The 13192-nt window shown below is 49.8% G+C and overlaps 1 protein-coding gene and 1 pseudogene across 1 annotated transcript in view; both read left to right on the top strand.

Annotated features, from left to right (window-relative positions):
* Window positions 1-13192, top strand: part of CDHR3 (cadherin related family member 3) — a 66053-nt gene that overhangs the window by 21504 nt on the left and 31357 nt on the right. Inside the window, exons 5-6 of the mRNA XM_045052264.1 lie at window positions 9458-9552; window positions 10347-10451. Coding sequence (XP_044908199.1) covers window positions 9458-9552; window positions 10347-10451 — 200 coding nt within the window. The remainder of the gene's footprint in view (window positions 1-9457; window positions 9553-10346; window positions 10452-13192) is intronic.
* Window positions 1171-2334, top strand: LOC101082136 (annotated as a pseudogene).

The following is a 13192-nucleotide window of genomic DNA, read 5'->3' as shown; positions in this document are numbered from 1 at the left end:
TAAGGTAAAAATCCCTCCTGGATCAAGTTGTTATGCTTTCAGAGCAAGGGAAGCAGCCAGGTGGGTAACAAATGCAGCAGGCGTTGCTCCCTTAAAAGAATACGTAGTGCCATCCAAAGAGGTCTGAGCTCAGCCGCAGGGGCTGGGGGCCTGGAACTAGCTGCACCCATAGCTTTCACAGTGTGCTTAGGAGTTATTTTCAGGAGGGGGCCCTTCAAGTGCAGCAGAAAGTGTTAATGAAGTATTTAACACCTGCACTAGAACTAACAGCTGTGCAGAATGTTCCAGCCTGCAGAAGCAGTGAGCATGATGTAGAAAGAACCCTTTCTGGGCGCCTGGGTGGCTCAGTCGGTTAAGTGGCCGACTTCGGCTCAGGTCATGATCTCGCAGTTTGTGAGTTCGAGCCCCGCGTCGGGCTGTGTGCTGACAGCTCAGAGCCTGGAGCCTGTTTCGGATTCTGTGTCTCCCTCTCTCTCTGACCCTCCCCCGTTCATGCTCTGTCTCTCTCTGTCTCAAAAATAAATAAACATTTAAAAAAAATTAAAAAAAAAAAAGAAAGAACCCTTTCTCAGATTGGAAAGGAATAGCAGTTCAAGAAGTGACACAGCACGGCCTTTGTACTTAGACTTTTTATTCTGGACGCTCTGGAGGTACTAAATGACATGTTTGCTCTATATAAGGAGAAAGGAGATGGGTTAATTTACTATTCACAGAACCTGTGCCTCTTAACTTTGGCTGTAAATTGAAACCAGAAGAGGAACCTAAAAAAAACAACAGATATCTGGGTCCCACTCTGCCGAGAGTCGGATGTGACTGTCCTGGGGTGTGATCCAGGCATCAGGCTTTGCAAGCCCCCAGGTGAATCTCTTGAACAGCCAGGGCTGAAAACCATGGGCATGTTTTCCCAAATTTCCCAAGTATCTCTCCAAGTTTCCTATCCTGTGGGTCTGGGATGGGCCTGGGAATCTGCAACTTTGCCAAATACCCCGGGGGAGTCTTCTGGTTAGAGAGGCTGGGATGGTTTCTCAGAAGGTGTTCAGGTCCCTGCGTGAGAATATTTGCAGGCTGCTTTAAAAAAAACCATGGACTCCTGGAATACAAACCGCTCAGGTGATTCTGACATTGTACCCTTTGAGGACCACAGAACTGAAGAAGCAAGCAGGGGCTTTAATGGAACACCAAAGTAGAGCCGGGAGCTCTGGCACTGTCCGGGCTGCGGCTGTGACTGCTGCTGCCCATGCTGCCAGGAGAGGGGGGGGGGTGACATCGGGGGGAGGGAGGCACGCTGGCCTGGCCCCACTTCAGTTGGTTGGGAGCTGCCACTGACCCCCGCAGAGGGACCAGCTGTCCAAGCCGGGGCACAGGACACAGCCTGGGCCTCATGAGCACCTGTCCCTGTCAGATCTACCCAAGAGCTGGGACTGGAACAACGTGGATAGGGTCAACTATGCCAGTTTCCCCAGGGGCCCGGACCGTCCCCCCATACTGTGGTGCCTGCCGGGTGCATGGCAGCACCACAGCCAGGATGGCGGGTAGGATCCACAGCAAGAGGAAGGGGGCGTGCTCCCCTCACCATCCCCCACCGCCGCCATGCTGGCAGCACAGCCTGTAAAGGACCCTTGCAAGGACGCTTGCAACCTGGGCTCCTGCGCAGGGGCGACGACCTGCAGGTGTGGGGGTACACCCACCGGCAAGGCATCCCTGACGAGGCCTGCAACAGCTACCAGGCCAAGGACTGGGAGTATGACAATGACCGGGAGCTTAACCAATGTGGAACCTGCACGGAACTCAAAGATGGCCATGCCGTCCAGAACTACACCCTCAAGTAGGTTGGCGACTATGGCTCCCTCTCCAGAAGAGAGATGGTGGCAGAAATCTACACCAAAGGCCCATCGGCTGCAGTACAAGGGCGACAGAGAAGACGGATAACTACATAGGCGGCATCTATGTCGAGAACCCAGACAGGGCCTACGTAAACTGTGTCATTTTCTTGGCCGGCTGGGATGTCAACCATGACACTGAGTACTGGACGGTCCAGGGTTCATGGGGAGAACCATGCAGTGGGCAAGACTGGATGGATAGTGACCGGCACCTATAAAGATGGGAAGGGTGCCAATTACAACCTTGCTGTCCAGGAGTCCTGTGCATTTGGGGACCCATCCTAAAACAGGTCTCCGGAAGAGCGTGTTTTAAGAAACGGTATCATGTAGGGCCTGGGTGGCTTAAGCATCTGACCCTTGATTTCGGCTCAGGTCGATCCCACAGTTCCTGGGATGGAGCCCTGCGTGGGCTCTGTACTTACAGCTTGGAGTCTGCTTCCTCTGCCCTTCTTCATTGCCCCTCTCCCGCTCGTGCCCTCTCTCTCTCAAAAGAAATAAATTAAGAAAAAAAAAGAAAGAAAGAAATGGTATCATGAACCATAATCAGAGGGGATCCTGTTGTTAGGGGCACTGGGTCGGTACTGCAATGGTCTGAACGAACTAGGGGTTGATATTTCAAAGTACCTGATGGCTGGTCATTGCACTGAGCACCTGGAAGATGTGCCTGTCACATGCAGACTGCTGTGGTGCTGGCTGGAAGGGGACTTCAGAGGGAAGAGTGTAAAAGGGGATGGCTGAGACCCCTCCGCCCCCCTGCCCCCAAACTGGCCACTCCCCTGCCATCATCACGCAGCAAACCATCTACCTGGCGAAGATGTGATCCGCAAGACAATTATGGGACCTCCACTCCCTTCAATACATGATGTGGTATTTTCTGTTTGGTGACTGTGGTCTATAATGTGATCAAAAGGTGAAAGAGGTCAGACTTATCAATGGTGAATAATCAATGGTAGGGGCTCAGGGAGAAGGGGGCCATTTCAGATTGCCCGAGTGATGACTAAAATACATGACTTCCCACAAGAAACAAAACAAAAAGAAAAACAAGATACCAAAGCATGTGCATGAAGCCACCCCGGGTTGGTTTGTGCCTATCATCTTACCTGATGGGTTCCAAGGAGTTGCCTTGCTGGTGGGAACCCCTGAGGAGGAAGAACGGATTAAAAAATAGCTCTAGGACAGCTCCAGAAACCCCAACTCCCTTAAAATGACAAATCCTGCAACGTCTATGCAGCTTAATGAACTGAAAGTGTATCACAGATAGCATACAAGTGCGGGCTAGTGCAGAGACCTCTGGCATTTGCTCCCACCTTTTTAAGGAAATTTTAATAGCATGTTGTACGTTGTTTGGGCCAGCACCGCCCAATACAGCTGGCATGCGGGCCAGAAATGACTGTGGTGTGTGTCATTTTAAATGTTCTAGTAGCCACATTGAAAAGGTAGAACAAAATAGGTGAAATTAATTTTAATATACTTCTTACATTTTAAATACTCATATACAAACTACTATCGTTTCTAATCCATAATCAACATAAAAACGATTCATGAGATATCTTTTAATGTTTTTGTAATTTGTTTTTGAGACAGAGAGAGACAGAGCATGAGCAGGGGAGGGGCAGAGAGAGAGGGAGACACAGAATCCGAAGCAGGCTCCAGGCTTGGAGCTGTCAGCACAGAGCCTGACGCAGGGCTCCAACTCACAAACCGTGAGATCATGACCTGAGCCGAAGTCGGACGCCTAACCAACTGAGCCACCCAGGCGCCCCGATTCATGAGATATTTTACATCCTTTGCTTATAGTGGGTCTTTGGACTCATTGTGTCCTTTATACTTACAGCTCACCTCCTTTCAGACCAGCCACATTGCAAATGCTCAATAGTCGCAGGTGCCCGTGGCTGGTGGCTTGTGTTGTTTGGCGCAGGCCTGGATCCAGCTTCAGCTCCCCCTCCCCGTGCACCTTCTGTGTCGTGATGGGGTACAGGTGGAGCACGCTCAGAGGCACGCGTTAATACTGGGCTCAGAGTGGTGTGTATGTGAATAACTCCATTTCCTGGCATTTCTCCTCTGGGCCCCCTCCCCCAGCCCTGTCTCTACTTCTTGAAGGAGGTTCAATGAGATCCAACCCCCTCCCACCCAACTCCCATGCTCCACCTCCCCCTCTGCTCGGAAATGGCCACCGTGACTGCAGCAAAGCCTCCTCGGAGACTCTGAGGACGTTAATCAGTTTCGCAGCTGGAGGCAAAGTGATGTAGAGCAGCAATTCCTCCATTAAGGAGCTTTCTCTTGGCCTTTCCATTAGGGAAGGACTTTTGCATAAAGTGAAATGTGCTTTGTCTTCACCAGGGCAGACAAAGGATTAAATTAAAAGAGCAATAACCTTGCTACTGGCTGGGCCACCAGGAGGGCAACAGGGGAAGTAATTCTCTCCCCGCCTCCATCTTGCACATGGCTCTGAGAAGTGGCAGTGAGCTGTGTCTTTCCATCTTCCTGGGAATAAAGTGGTCGTTTATGCCGGGGCCGGCTGGCTGGGACTTTTCAGGTGCTTCGAGCGGCGCCTTGTTTCCGGACGAGCTGAGACCTCCGCCTGGGCCCTGTAACTCTAGTGAGAACTGAGATCTCCCGGCCCAACTCCTGCCCATTCCCTTCTATATCGTTCTGGCAAATTCTGCCCTTGGTGTCCTGTCCCTTGATGTCCCGAGTGACAGTGCCCTTCCTGCTTCCCACATGTCTCCACTCCTACCACACAGACACACACAGACACACACACACACACAGAGATACACACACAGACACACACACACACACAGATACACACACAGACACACACACACACCACGTGCTCAGTGCCCCCCTGGCATCTGCCTGCTAACTCAGGAGTCACTGCCAGAAGTCTTTGCAAAATGAGTTTTACTCCAGGTTCTTGTTAAAATGCTCCACAAAGGAAAAAAACAAACAAACAGTGGTATTGGACTATTCCCCTTCCAAATACATCACCACTGGTGACTGTTCATATGTTGAGACACTTCCTTGAGCGGACGGGGACTGTTGTCCTTAAGATCAGTGAAGCCTGAATCAGCGAGTACGACCCAGGCTGATTACAGAAAAAGAAAGACGGAATATGAGAGGATAGATCGCTGGCAGCTTTACCAGTAAAGGATTACACATCTATAGCATTCTGAATTTGTAAATATGGCTCTTCTTAAAAACATTCCAATATTTGCCTATAACCCACTTAGCTCACCCTCCTAACAATACCACACAAGCCAAGACAAGTTAAAGGCTTGCAGTAGGATTGTTATGGTGTTTTTTTCCCCTCCTAGGTACCCTTCCCTCCCACTCCTGCCCCCCACCTCCCACCTCTGAGCTGGGATGGGGGGGAACAGGGATCAAGCCTTTTATACGATATTCATCTTACGCTGAAAAATACCACAGGCGCGCAGCATCACATTTATAACTCGCCACAGCCCACTTGGAAGATGGTGTCGCACGACCTTGGTCCTCCGGGTGGGTCTGGGGGCGTGTGGCTTGCTGAGCTACTGGACTTGGGAGGGATAGGACTCCTTCCTTCCCTCTGGAGACTTGGCCCCTGGAGGTTGACTGCTCTGTTCTTGGGAGACTAGAGGCTGAATGCTCGCCCACTTGATTCCACTGCAGGCCTGAAAGCAACTGAGGGCCGCAAACCAGCACAGGTTGGATCCCGATCTGCCTCCAGCTCCAGCTGTAGCGAGGGAGCCCAGGCGGAGGTGGTGAGCTCTCCCCAGGGAGCCTGACATTTCAGGAAACTGGGCCAGCTTCCTCCCGCCCTCCTTTCTCCTGATGCTAGTGGCACAATAAAGGGGGAATGGGGCAGGAAGCTCGGGCTCTGTTGTCTTCCACACTGAAGCCTTTGTGTCCCAGAGCAAACGGTAGCTGCCAAGGGGCTGCAAATAGAGAAGCCTGGGGTGGTGGTAAAGGAATATTCCCAGCGGGGACACTGAAGCGCTTGTCTGACAAGCATTTGTTAACCGAATTGATCTGATTACTCAGGACTTTTCTCAGCCAGTAGTGGAGCAGAGAGGGGGTGCAATCGGTCCTCATTCTATTTAATTTCTGTTTTCCAAGAATGAATATCAAGGGAGCAGCTTTGATTAAACAAGCCTTTAAAAAGGGGAGAGAATGCCAGGTTTTACAGAAAGCTTTGCTGAGTTGCTGGCAAATGGCCACATGACACAATATTTTTAGTCTATGGATATTATCTCCCTTCTAAGTACCAGCCTGCTATTCCCATTAACACAAGCTCGTAGGTTCAAGGATAAAGGAAATTAGCCTGGTGCTAAAAGAAAAAAAAATCAGGATTCCAGGAAATCAAACTCTTAATATAAATGAAAAAGTAATTCCCTACGTTCCTGATCCTACAGTCGTCACCGCTTTCTGTCTGCTGCTGGGTTTTTCCTGCTTGCCCAGACATCGGCAGGACTGGGGAAGATTTCATACTCCAGCCTAGCATTACCCAAGTAAAACAGCTTTTTTTTTTGAAGTTTGGCAAGATTTTTGTCATTGTTGTTGCCTGCTTTAAAAATTTTTTAGGGTGGGAATGCTGGTCTTAGATGGAAAATAGGAAAAGGAAAACCCCAATATTTAACATTTAACAAATATTTATTTTTATTTTTTAAAGTTCATTTATTTATTTATTTTGAGAGAGAGACACCCAGAGAGAGAGAGACAGCATGAGGGGAGGAGGGGCAGAGAGAGAAAGAGAGAGAGAATCCCAGGTAGGCTCTGTGCTGTCAGCACAGAGCCTGATGTGGGGCTTGATCCCATGAACTGTGAGATCATGACCTGAGCTGAAATCAAGGATTGGCTGCTTAACCGACTGAGCCACCCAGGCACCCCTTAACAAATATTTATTGATTGAAAAAAATTTATTGAGCATCTATTATGTGTCAGACACTAGAGATAGTAATGAATAAAATGAAGCCCTTCCTCTCATGGATCTTACATTCTAACCACCAGTAGTAGTTTACCTGTATTGGGTGCTTACCATGTATTAGGCACTGTTCTAGAACTTTACATGATAGCCTGTTGGACATGCCCTATTATTATTACTCTTTGTTGCATAAGCTCTCGCAGCTGGAAAGTACTAGAACCAGGAATCCAACTCAGCAGTCTGGCTCCAGAGCCACCGCACTTGACTCTTCTGTTCTAGATGGGTCTGGGTCCCCCTTGTCTGTTCCCATATCGTATCCTATATTTATCTCCCTGTGAGCATGTCTCTCACATCTTCTTTTATGTTCCCCCCATTGACCATCGGCTTTTGGAGAGTAGGATGTGTGTATCATCTCTGTAGCCTGAGAATTTCTGCTATTGGAGACTCACCAGAATGGGAGACCTATCTTCCAGAACATTAAACACATTGGAAAGGCATCTTGAATCAGGTGCACATAGTAAACACCCCCCGTGGCTCTATAAATCCTGCCATCCCGTCACGTACAGCTTGAGCCTCTGATCTATGGGTATGTGAGGATTCTCTGCAGGGAAGGCTCTGCTCAAAGACACAGAACTGCTCTGTGTGTACAGACAGCTGCAGGCCTAGGCAACTGCTGCCCAGGCTATGAGCTGGAGAGACGGTGGGGGCTTGGGATTTAAACATCATACCTTTGAGTGCTGCCAAGCTGCTTATACAATTTTGGGGACTGGAAGAAGGGTGTTCCTCGGTGCTGCCCAAATATTTCCCCTTAAGGATGGGTAAGAACCAGCAAGAAAGCCTTAGTAAAATAAGCCCTACAGTAGAATGCTGTGCCATCATTAACCAATCAGGCTGTAAGATAAGAGTTAAGAATATGGGGAAGTGCTCCAGACACAAATGAAAAGAACAAGAGAATGTAATTTTGACTAGAGCATCATCTCAATGTTCTGGAGGGTATAAGTTTGCATAAAAAAAGAATTGGGCCACCTGGGTGGCTCAATGTGTTAGGCGTCTGACTCTTGATCTCAGCTCAGGTCTTGATCTCACAGTCATGAGTTCAAGCCCTGTGCTGGTCCCTGTGCTGGGTTCCATTCTGGGCATGGAGACTACTTACAAAACAAAACAAAACAAAACAAAACAAAACAAAACAACCCAGAAGGCTATTCGTGAAAATGATGGGATTTTACAGGTGACTAATATTGGGTATTTTTTAAATACTTTTCTTTCTTTCCTAATTTGTGTGTAAAAAATATGTTTTAGTGCAGTCAGGGAAGTGGTTAAAAACCTTCTATTGGCCCCTGATAAGACCTTTAATCTGTTTTCTGTGCATTCTCTCTCCTATGGGGAGCTCAGCTGTGATCACACGACACAGCAAATCGCCAGGTTGGAAACCTTGGCTGTGTTTCCTTTGATTCTAGACTTCAGGGGCTGTGGCTCTGATTGCAAAATCTCCACTGATTATTTGATCCAGAGACCTAAGGCCTTTAGGATAGATCATGTCTCATCCTACTAGGAAATAATGAAAGCTTCAGACCTTAAAGCCCTTTGGAACAAATGGCTATAAATACGTAAGCCTCGAGTGTTGCTGTGGATCCTCACATTTTCAAGTGTTCACTCTGATTTAACCCTCACAATAACATGGAGGAGCACTTGGTGGTCTTCTCCATATATTATAGGCAAGGAACGGACTTGTCCCAGATCCTGTGGTGAGGACCAGAACTTGGACTCAGCTCTTCTGATCCAGGTCCTTTGTCTGCTTTGTTGACTCCATGATGGGAGCATAGAAGCAGTCTTGATGAGCACCCATGGGTAGCACGGAGGTGGTCCTCCCGTGGCCTGGCCCTTAATGGGCTGTGTAGTTAGTCCTGCAGTTGGTTCCCAGGTAGAAAGAGTGGTGGTAGGCAGGGAGCCACCAAGAGAGCTGGGCTGGGCACTGGGAGCCATAAAAGATGAGACTCTTAACTCCCCAAGATGTGCAAGGACTTGACCAGTGGCCATAAACCTGAGATCAGATTCTAAAACAGCCCTTCTATAGCTCTAAACCACCTTCCAATTTGGACTTGAGGCCCTGTTAACTTTCTTTTTTCTCTCCCACCTGTCCCTTCCCTTTTCCCTTCCGTCATTTCAGTGAACAAGGTTTGTGAGCGTTTTTGCACCCCACTATATCCTAATTTCTTTTAAGGGTAGAGACCAGATCTTGTTTACTTCAGTCTTGTCCTATTACCTAATGCATGGTAGCTGTGTTTAAACAGTGTTGGCTAAAGCCAAGACCTAGATTGAAAGCCAGACATCATCCTGAGAAGCAAACATGAGAACATGGCAACAGGGATAGGGAGACTAGACTCAGAAACAGAGGGCATAGACAGGACGCCCTTACACTCATCTGTAATTGAGGCAGGACCTAGGGACCAGCTCCTCAGGGTGTGGTTTCTCAGGTCAGAGGCTCAGAGCAGCAGATCCAGAGCTTTCTTGAGTCAGGAACCGGTAAGTCCAAGAACTATACATTGGGCCGCCTCCCGATGCGTCAGGAATGTTCCATGGGCCAAGAATATAAAATGAGATTTGAACAAACTAGTCTCCAGGGGAAAGATGAATAGGTACTCTTAGTTACATTCTTTGCTTCCTTGTTTTTCAGTATTTCCTGATATCCCCCTCAGTGAACTTCAGACTGTCTGCTAGTGGGACCCTCTTCTCCACAACAGAATTTGACTTTGAAGCAGGACACAGAAGGTAGCTTTTGCCAATGACCTTGCTTGAAGGACTATTTATGTGAGGGTCCAGCAGCACGCATCGTGCAGCCTGAGGGCAGTGAGGGAGGCCCTGAGCGGTTTGCTGCTTTACTGCTGAGTTCAGAGGGTAGTGAGCCCCCAAAAGAAAGAAGGAATAAAATTCTCTGGAAAGCCTCCTCCCCGCTCCCAAATTTTCATCTCCAGATAACAAGAATGGAGGTGTGGGAGATGTGTCTCCAAGAACCTGGAGGCTTGCCTCAGGTGCCTTTCCGGCTTGGGAGAGGTTGCCATCAGAGCTGTTTTCTGACATCACAGCAGCAGGGTGGAGGCGAGCAGGCAGCTGAGGAAAGAGGTGAAGAGAGACCAGGGTTGGAGGATGCAAACACACAGGGTGACAAGGGTCCAACCCAGGTTTGGCTCTTGGCTCCTTGCCTGGTCTGAGAACCAGGCCAGTTACTTAATCCATGGGAACTTAGGTTTCCTCACATGGGCACGATACCTGTTTGCAGGGATATCGTGAGGGACAGCAGAGATCCAGTGTGCAACATGGCAGACGTGAGCAGCCCCCGGGGAATAAGGACTATGGGGTGAGAGAAAAGTGGAGGTGTGGGTTTTAGAGGCGAGGAAAGAAGGGTGGGCGTGGCAGTTCGGACTCTGTGTGAGCAGGTGAAGGAAGGTGGCCAGAAAGGAGCAGACTTCTTTCCCCCTCCCCCCCTCCCCATTCCCCCCCCCCATTCCGTTTTAAGGTAATGTCAGCAAAGCTTGATTTGCTGACACGCAATGTTTCCCTGCCAGTTTCTACCTCACTGCTGGAGTAAGAGATAGCCAAGGGCTCCAAGCTTCCACGACGCTCCACGTGAATATTGTGAACATCAACGATGAAGTCCCTCGCTTTACCAGGTAGGCCTGAGGGCGTGCAGGGCTCCGTGGGCCACAGCCATCATCTCTCCCAGGCGGCCCAGCTCTCTCAGACGCATTTCATACAAGACAGAGGGATAGTTCCCCGATAGGAAGCCTCCCGGGCCTCCCCGGCCCGGAGGAGACACAAGAGACCTGAGAGCTTCAGTGTCCGCTCTCCCTGAGCCTCTGGACTGCCATCTTCCACCTTGGCTCCCCTTCCTCCGCATCGGGGATTGTGGGTGAGCTGGGGAGGGAGGAGGGGCCGGACACGGTGCCCCTGGAGTGCAGCTGGCCACTGGGCACGTGTAAAAGGTACTTTTATAATCGACTGTTCAGCATGAATAATAGCAAGATCCTAGGGCACGCGTCGTCAGTCAAGACTCTATAAAGACCACTGGTAGAACCTTATCCTCTCTGACCGAGGAGAGGTCTCTTTCGATGATACTTAGGAGGCCTGCCCACTGTGGGGTGCTCTGAGTGTCTTCCGCCACGGGCCAGGGGGATCCAGAAAAGAGATGTGGCTGTATCTGGCAGCTCCTACTCCCGGCAGAGGTGAGGTGAGTCTGGTGCGGGGAGCCTGTGGGAATGGGCCTGCACCAGCCCAGGCATAAAGGGGAGCCCCAAGCCTGTCATAGGTAGGGGTTTAGGAGGGGAAAGTGGCATTCTGAGCTAGCATATGACCCTGCAAACAGCCTGGCTTGCTGGTTACCAGACTCTTCCTGCCCCGGTTGCTGAGGCGGGTTCCGGAGCCAGCCACGGGGAAACTGACAGAACCACCGGCCTGCTAAGTGCTAATAACTGATGTAATGGCTGTGAATAAATTCAGCTCAGGAGACTCCACCAACGAAAAGCCACTGGGCCCCAGAACTACACGGAATGCTTGCAGAAGTGTTCTGAGACTGGGAGGTATAAAGGCCACCCCATTCGCAGGCCAACCTGCTACCATTTGGCAAAACATGCCACAGTTGTGAAACTTCTGGATGCTAACCGTCTGCAGCCCTGTTGCCGGATGTCAACGTGGAGGGAGCGACAGCAGATACACTCCCACATAACGCTTCCCATCAACGTCCGTTGCCAGGTTAAGCTCAGAAGGATGATGCAATGCATTTCTGCTGACGGGTTCCTCCAGGAGCACAGTACAGGCAGTTTATAAATAGCTGTGACATCCCAGCCTGGATTCAGACTCAAGTATTAGCCAACACAGCAATGCAGATTTATCAGGAACCCCCAGAGGCGGGTGACGGCCGCAGGGCCAGAGCCAACGTGTTCTGCAATGTCACCCCCACCTTCCCATCTGTGAGGTGGGGGAGCAGGCTAAGGGAATCGCAATGGGGAAAACGAGAAGTTCTCCCAAGGCGCAGAACTATCTGGTTTGGACCGTGTCTTCCAAAATAAAGCAAGTGGCCTCAGCAGAAAGAGAACATGACCTTGGCTGGTTACAGGGACCCCCAGAAATAGGTCTGGAACTCTGGTTCTCATTTTTGGAAATGCACCTGTTGGGCCCCATTCCAGACAGATAGCGTGATCTTTGTGACCATTTAAGCATTTTGTAACAAATCACTTCACTCCGTTTCAAACAGCGATCCATGGGTGTGGGTAGGGATGGGTCTGTGAGAGACTGTCCCTGGAAGCACGGGGGCAGAGTGGCTGTCCTGACTCTGGTTCCTGTGAGCCATGACCCTTCTTTCCCCCCAGACCAGTGCTAGGACCACCCATTAAGTTACTTAATTTGGAATTAACGCAATTCAATCCTCGAACTGACTCAAGTACACGGAATTGGAATGTGACGTAGGACTGTGGAATGTGGAAACAAGTCTTCTATCTTTACCCTTTGGTGAGGTCCTGCAATCAATACAGCCAAAGCAGGTACTGTTTGCGTTGCTGAAAGCGGCTCACCATTGTCTCCCTGGGTGGTGACAAACATCTGAATGCTTTGTGGACTCGAGATGTGTACTCTAGGATTCTGCTATTATTACAGTCGAGCACGTTATTATAAAAGTACTTGACTTCTATTTACTCTCTACATAGCAAGCACAATGCTTGTTGTTTTTTGCAGAGCACTTTACCTTAGACTTGGGCAGTCTGTCCCCTGCTGCCCATTTCTTTTGTATTTACCCACTGTCCTTTTCAACCTAGGGTCTCGCGGGGCACACGCACTCTATGCACTTACCGCAAAGTCATTTGTAACGATGAAGCCGTCTGAGGCCATCTGGGATTCATGCCCTTCCCTGTGAGTGTGGCCATTGGCCCTTGTCTCCCCCTCGTCCAGGTCCTGGTGATCTGGTGTTACAGCAGAGGAGGGTGTGGGAATGTAAGTGATATCAGAGCTTAACCTTGTCAGTGGCTGCAGGACACCTGGCTTTGCTGCTCTTGAATAGATCTCAGCTGTGGGCTGAGGGTAACACCTCCATGTTCAATGGTATTTTATACCTACTTGGGTCATGGGTGCCCAGACCAAATAAACCAAAGATTTTGCCTTCTGCCAGCCTCAATATCAGGTCAGCAAAGGAGAGAATGGTGTGCCTGAGGAGCTCTGCACTCACCAATAGCCTGACTGGTTCCCTTCACAGGGACCGGATTTCCTGGAGTGCCCAGCATGGACCAGATGGGGCTGCAGAACAGGGTGTCTTAAACAACTGCACTCTTGACATTTTGAGCTGGATGCTTCCTGGGGTGGGGCTGTCCTGTGGGCTGTGGTATTCAGCAGCGTCCCTGGCCTCTACTCCCTAGATGCCAATAGC

The sequence above is a fragment of the Felis catus genome, chromosome A2 (assembly GCF_018350175.1).
Source record: "Felis catus isolate Fca126 chromosome A2, F.catus_Fca126_mat1.0, whole genome shotgun sequence".
NCBI classification, from domain to species: Eukaryota; Metazoa; Chordata; class Mammalia; order Carnivora; family Felidae; genus Felis; species Felis catus.
Note: the sequence above shows the minus strand (reverse complement) of the source record. Positions and strands in the feature narration are given on the sequence as shown.